The 7,053-nt window shown below is 39.3% G+C and overlaps 1 protein-coding gene across 1 annotated transcript in view; it reads left to right on the forward strand.

The window, feature by feature from the left end:
• OFD1 (oral-facial-digital syndrome 1) overlaps positions 1-6,810 on the forward strand; it is a gene marked incomplete at its 3' end in the record, with an annotated part of 27,320 nt that extends 20,510 nt beyond the window's left edge. The window contains exons 16-17 of the mRNA XM_010132211.1: positions 1,609-1,741; positions 6,713-6,810. Of these exons, the coding sequence (XP_010130513.1) occupies positions 1,609-1,741; positions 6,713-6,810 (231 nt within the window). The remainder of the gene's footprint in view (positions 1-1,608; positions 1,742-6,712) is intronic.
• Between the last annotated feature and the right edge of the window lie 243 nt (positions 6,811-7,053).

The following is a 7,053-nucleotide window of genomic DNA, read 5'->3' on the forward strand; positions in this document are numbered from 1 at the left end:
CCATTTCTTTGAGAGCAACTAAAAGTAGGACAGGATCCTTTTATGTTTTTGTCTGCTTACTGCCTCCAATCTCTGGGCAGTAACACCGACCAAGAAATAGTTACTGAGAAAAAAGCTCTGCCATCTGACCCATGGCCCTTATTACGTGATCAGTATGTCTCACCTTGAACATTATTTGACCAAATCTCTTACCTTCTGACAAGAAAGAGCAAGGCTGGTAGAGTCTTGCAGACAGCATACTGGGAGCCAGAGACCTCAGCTATCTGTCTTTTATTAGAAAATCAGTAAGTTCAATCCTAGATAACTGGGTGGTAGTAAATTGTTGTATGAGAATGGCTGGTGTGCCACCTGTGTCCTGATAGGCAGTAGTGTGACACCAGGGAGGTGCGTGCAGGAAGTACTATGCTGCTGTTCTTGTCCGCTTGTTCCGCATGTGAAAATTTGACAAGTTATTTTATTGAAGGTTGGTTGTGGGTAGGCTGAGTGTTCCCACCACAAACAGGTACTGCTGATACAGGAGTACGACATAACTGCACGTTCCTGTTCTGCTAGTGCTCAGCTTCCTTAGAGGGTGTTCACCTGTGTTGCATGGGCATAGGGGCTGTCTGGAGATAAAAACCCATGGGCAACACCTAGCCTGAAGCATCCCTGACTTCTGCAGTGTGATGTGCGCCATGAGCGGGGTCCACTTCTATACAACCACCTGAAAGAACTTCAGGTATGGGAGTGTTAATAATGGCTTTTCATCTCCCTCTTGAGCCAAATTAGCACGGGCTAGAGTAACAGTCATTTTGTCAGTAAAGTGAATAAAAAACGGCAGTACCTGCTTACTGAGTAAATATTTCATCTTGTTGACAAAAATAATAATTCGTAGTCTAGTAATGACAGACCTGTGTAGCTGCACAGGAAAGGAAAACTAAGATTGCAAAGCAAAATTTAACCAAAGCACCGGACTTTGCAAATTTGGTTAAAAGCCTTTTAATGCAGGGGTTTTGGTTTTTACCTTGGTTTCTTAGGAAACTCAAGACTTCTCTAGTCATACTGTCTGTCTGTTTCCTTCCCTGATAACTTTACAGCTTTTGGTAAGAGGAGAAAAATTTTGAAGATTTTCTTCTTTGCTTCATCACCGGTTTTCACAAATCTTTAGAACATGAAACCTCCAGGTTAAATTTCCGAACGAAGTATGGCCTTTGGGGCACCTCAAGCATTATCTTTTGCTGGCTAGTGAGCACATCCCGAGCTTGAAATCTGTGCCCATAACTGCTCCTCTGATGCTCAGTATGGAAGAAATTCCTCGGTGTTTGGCAGAGGGGCTGCAGTTTGCGGGGGATGTGGATGTATGATAGAGTGATGATAATCATAGGCTTTGCAAGGAGTAAGTTTATGATGGTGAAGGCTTCTAGAGCAGAATTTCCATACAGGAAAAGAAAAAACAACCAAAAACCAAACCAGTACAAGAAAGTTCATGTTAACATCTAACAGTTAATTGTCCTATAGTGGTGGTGCGTGCATAGTCCAATTATGCATGTGTTGTAAAAACTAACCTTGTCTGAGAAATGGTAGGACAAATAACTGATCAATAGAAATTGTGGGATTTTTATTCTGCAGACATCAGCGGCTCCTACCTTGCCTCTTCACAGCAAAGCGTTGACCAGGTGCTTTCTCCTATTTCAAAGCCACATCTACTTTCATCTTCTGAGTCTGTTTCTTCCTCACCATCCACTCGTGGACAGAAAACCAGGTAACATTGTTTGCAAAGCAAGATTTTTAACCTTTTAAAAGACACATTTATCTAACTGTTCGTGGCGATAACTGCTTTTACAGTTCAAGTTCAAGCCATTGATTTTGTGAGAACTTTTCTAAAGGTGGATAGGGATTTCTGTTCTTGAATACTGTGTCTCAAGAGGAACTTAAGTTACAAAAAACCCAACACCCTCTCCTCCCAAATCCAAATACCTTTGGCAAATATGATTTGACATTTTCACCTCTGTTAAATTTGTGCTTCCTTACAGTGCCAAGTTATGTGCTGTGAAATACTTAAACCTTGAGTGCACTGGAAACTTCAGATACATGTTGTGTTTCTTCCAGAAAAGAAAAAAAAAAAAAGTCTTGCCCTATGACAAAGTAAAACTTCAGTGATTTACAAAATATTCTGTAAAGTCGTTTCACTGTTACAGCTGAGAAAGAGTGAAAGGTTATTCCAAAGATTCCCTCTGTTGGGGCAAGCACTAGCTCCAGAGCCTGACAAGTTATGTGCTGTGAAATACTTAAACCTTGAGGGCACGGGAAACTTCAGATACATTTTGTGTTTCTTCCAGAAAAAAAAAAAAAAAAAAAGTCTTGCCCTATGACAAAGTAAAACTTCAGTGATTTACAAAATATTCTGTAAAGTCGTTTCACTGTTACAGCTGAGAAAGAGTGAAAGGTTATTCCAAAGATTCCCTCTGTTGGGGCAAGCACTAGCTCCAGAGCCTGAAAAATCCACTGCCATGGAAAAGTAAAAGACTAACAAGCTTGGAGGGTGAGTGTGTGAGGCGTCCTAAGCACATGTTGGTTTAATGCAGATAGAGCAAACTGATAAATATCGATCACTGAAACTTAGCTCAAATTCTGCTCTTTAAGGATATTAATGTTTAGAACTGTGCTTCTCAGCGTTTTCAGAATCTGCTACTTCAAGCAGTGCAAGTATTGCTTTGTAACCGTCTGAGGCTTTTAAGATAGAAGGCGGTTCATTTGGGGTGCGCTGTCATCCCTAAGGCACACCTGACAGACACAAGTCACCAAAGGTTTAGATGTTCCTGGGCTCAGGTCAGACTGACTTACTTACTTCATTGGTTTTCACACCGCTGTAGATACCTCATTAGATACAGCTCTACATTTTACAGTCAACTTTTGTTCTTGCCCTTCTTTGCTTTTCCACTGCTCACACGTCAGTGTTCTGACAGACTTTTGACAGCAGGGCGTGGTGTCGATTCTCAAATTTCAAGAGACCTGCAAAATCTTTAGGGCTCGAAATCTATTGTATCAGTGTAGACCTCCTGTTTCAATGTATTTCCTTACAGAGTAGACCACTCTGACAGCGGAATGAAAGATTCATTGTTAATAAATAAATACTCTGTTAATCACTAATGCCAGAAGGGGTGTTTTCTGAAAGTTTCCTAAAAATGTAAAATCTGTTCCTAAAAGTAAATCTGAGATCAACAACCACTGACTTGCATGCCTATGCATAATATCTATGAAAAAATTGTATTTTTTTTAAACATGTGAGGAATGTGTACATATGTCCAAGATGTATCTGATTTCCCGGTGTCCCATAACTTTGGACCATATTGATAATTTTAAAATCTAGACTGTATAAGAATAATGTTACAAGTGGAAAGGTGAATATTACTTGGCATATCTTCTTTACAACAATCCTACCAGACGTCTCACCCTCATATGAATTACCTGAATGTGAACATATTTTTAGTGGTTAGCTGTCATGAGCTCTTTTGGGATTTGACAGATTTGACAGCAGGCCTCTGTGCCATCCCTATAAATGTGATCCTGATAAAGGCTAACAAGAATTTTTGCTGACATTGTAGACTAATTTGAGAACAAACCTCATTTCAGAAGACAAAGTTGTATCTTTAGAGGAGTAAATGTCATTTTTCAATGGCAAAATTATTTTGCCAGGAAAAGGTAAAACTACAAGCTCGTCACAAATTCCTGTCAAAAGCAGTAATAGTTTCTCATCTTTCCCGTATCAGAACAGGCCTTCTGTGTGTGCTCGATGTTCAGAAGCTAATCCAGGTTATATCTGATGCACACGAAACCCCTTAATAAAAAAAAGGCCGCCAATTCCTTGAGCAAAGCTGTGTCTCTCTTACTGTGTCCCTATTTTTCACATCTGTGACCTGACTGACAGCTTTTGCTGATTGAAGCTCACTAATTTCTTCTGCCTGTTTGAGAATTTAAATGAAGGCAATGGTACGTTCTCACTTCATTCATGAACAGGCGGTAATGCTGACTTTTTTCTCTGAAGAGTCCCAGTCTCCTTTGTGGGAATGGGGTGCGTAGCAGAAGTATTCTCTTTTCCTTCGGGTTGGTGTTTTTTTGTTTTTTGGTTTTTTTAAGATCTCTTTTAAGTAAATGAGTAACTTGGAAAAATTAAGCTGCATAAAAATGACTTCTCTTTCTTCCCTGTATCTCTTATTTCCATGTATGAATTTCTTCCTTCTTAATGGTCACTCATGCCTCTTCAAAACTGATAATCCTGAATAGGTGTCTTCAGGAAAAGCTTGAGTATTTAATTTTTAATGTTTCTTTCCTAAGAAGAGACACTTGAATTGGCCTTAACCTTCTAGCCACCATTCCAGATTGGCTGATGAAAGACAGCTTCTCCTGGGGCAGCTCTAGCTTGTAGGTCTTTATTTCGTTGTTATTGAGCCCTCAATATATATTTAATGTAGAGAGGATCTCTTCTGTGGTTAGCATTTGAGGAGAGCCTCTATGTTCTTGGCCTTCAAAAGAAGCTGTTGGGATTTCTAGGGTCTGCGATGAGGTTAGTTCCTTTCAGTGGCGTTCTCTTCTTTCCCTGCTCATTCACATTTTCTACATTATGTCTCAGATTTGCAGTATTCCTGTGACAGAACTTAAAGTGAAGGTTGAATGTTAACCTGCATGTTAAGGTGTTATGGGAAAATGCTTTAGTGCTGTGAGGGGACTGTGCTTCTCTGAAGGCTGTTGTAGAGTCCGTGCTGCCTGAAGAGTGAACAATGTGAGAAGTGACATTGCAGAGAACAGGCTAGGGTCAGGGCAGGCAGCTGTGGGTTGTAGTTGCTTTCTTGGATTCCTTGTGACAAAGCAAGAATATGAGGTCCCAGTAATTTTCTTGAAATCACTGCTTTCCCAAGACTTGCCTCAAAGGGAAAACATTCTTTCGTTGAGCTTTTTTTAATTTCTTGTGCCTTGGACTGTTTTTTGTTACATAAAATATTTGAGAAACACATGTGTGGGCTTTTCCAGCGATTTATTCTCACTATTAGGTAAAAACCATATCACTGATGGGTGTTGTGGGATTAGTTTATGACCTGTAGATTTTAAGTGGCAATGGGAACTTCTTCGAAAGGAAAAGAAAATATGATGCTGTTAACACCAGTAAGCCATTAGAAGTTAGACCTCTGTCAGTGGGGAAGAACAACTGTGCCTGTGACTACAGGAGCTCATTGTTTATTTATGTTTCAAGATATGCGTGGTATGAAGGAAGCCAATAAACACAGACTAGAGGAAGGAAGACTAGAATTATAAAGCAGATTATTATCTGAACCATTCCTTTTTTTTTAGGGCTGAAGAAAGTGATTGTGAGGTTTGTTACCAGTTTTAGGCTAAAAAAGACGTTCTGGACATTAACAAAACAGTTTAGATAGTGGTTCTTGTTTTGTTTAAGCTTTAATGGTAATTTTAAGCATAACTCATGCAATTTAACCATTGTTGTTGATTAGCAGACCAGTACTGCGTTGTGGAATGTGACATGAGGTGCAGTCCAGGGTTTGACTGCCAACTTTTTATGATGGAATGAATTTTGAAAAACTGTTTGGAAATACATGTGTTTACTCATCTTCCTGAGACAGATCTCTTCAGTTTGCTGAAACTGAGGCAGTGTATTGACTGCCTTTCTAGCAGTGTTGCACGACATAGTCTTGAAGAAAGTGGCATGCATGTCCTTGTACCTTGCGTCCTTAAGAGTTATTTAACACTTAACCATTTCTGTGAGGGAAAGACTAGAAACATGAAGTAGACATCCAGAAGCTCCGTTTGCTCTGTGCTATTTAATGTACAGGGTATTTCTCCCCGCTGATGTTCTGCACTACCCGTCTGACAATGCGGAGCTATTTGCTTGCCCCAGACATACTTTATTTTTTTTTATTGAACAGGTTTCACGATGGGGGTACGCTTTGTTTGTTCTCCACTTTTGCCCCACAGAAGACCTGAATTCCTTAGAAATCGTAAGCACAAACATATTTATGCCGTGGCAAAGAGCACCAGCTGGTGTGGAGTAAGCTCCTTTGTCAAGTGCTGCTGCTGAATGTCATTAGTGACCTGCACTCCTTTTGCTAGTCTGGTTCTGGTCAGAGTTTAGTAGCTGGGTCACGTGGGATGTATTGTTCTTTCACATTATCTTTCTGATGAGATAAACAGGGATTTAGAATGAGGGCACTAACCTCATTTTTCATAGAATCCAGGTTTTCACCCCTACATGCATGTTTTGCCAGACATCTAATCCTAATAACGTTTCAAACATGTCTGTTAAGATGACATTGAAATGGAAATTACTGTAACACACAATCTAAAAAGACAAACTTCTTAATTTCAGTTGTCACAATTTATTGTATTTCTCCCCCTCCTTTTTTTTTTTTTTCTTCCTCCTTTTTATGCCTTTTGAGGCTGTATTTTGTTTTAATGTAATGCCTTAATGTCATATGTAGGCCTTGGGGAAAGGCTGCAGGGAGGTATCTATCAGAGCTGACTTTTACCTGGTAAAAGTTAGAGAACCATATTTAAATACTTCAACTTTTGAGACAGAAATTTACAGCACTTCAGTTGTGTGATTTTTACATTTGGTTTAGTCTGTTGCTAAGCATGTGAGAAATGCTGGTATTTAAATATCAGATTACTATTTGCTTAAAAGTAACATTTAATAAATTATTTTTGTTCCTCCTTCTTCTTTCAGACTTCATAATGAAGGAACTAAACATGATTTCAGTGATATGCCCAGACCAGAGAAACTAACGTACGAGGACCTTGAAGAATGTGTTTCTTCTCCTGAATGTAAGTTTTAGTGCACTTCAGCCTGTTTAACGCTTTAGGGCTTAACACTTGTAAGACAATCGTCTTGATAGTTTAAGACTGTAGTTGGGGCGAAAAAATTCTAACCGATGTTGGAAATAAGAAAACAAACTGTCTCAGATGAAGAGGGACTAGTTTTCTTCACATTTGCATCTTTAGAGGAGAAGGGTATGTAGTAATAAGCAGACACTAAAATTGCTTCTGAAATTTACTTTTTGTATATAA

The sequence above is a fragment of the Buceros rhinoceros genome, unplaced genomic scaffold (genome assembly GCF_000710305.1).
Source record: "Buceros rhinoceros silvestris isolate BGI_N320 unplaced genomic scaffold, ASM71030v1 scaffold34642, whole genome shotgun sequence".
In the NCBI taxonomy this organism is placed as follows: Eukaryota; Metazoa; Chordata; class Aves; order Bucerotiformes; family Bucerotidae; genus Buceros; species Buceros rhinoceros.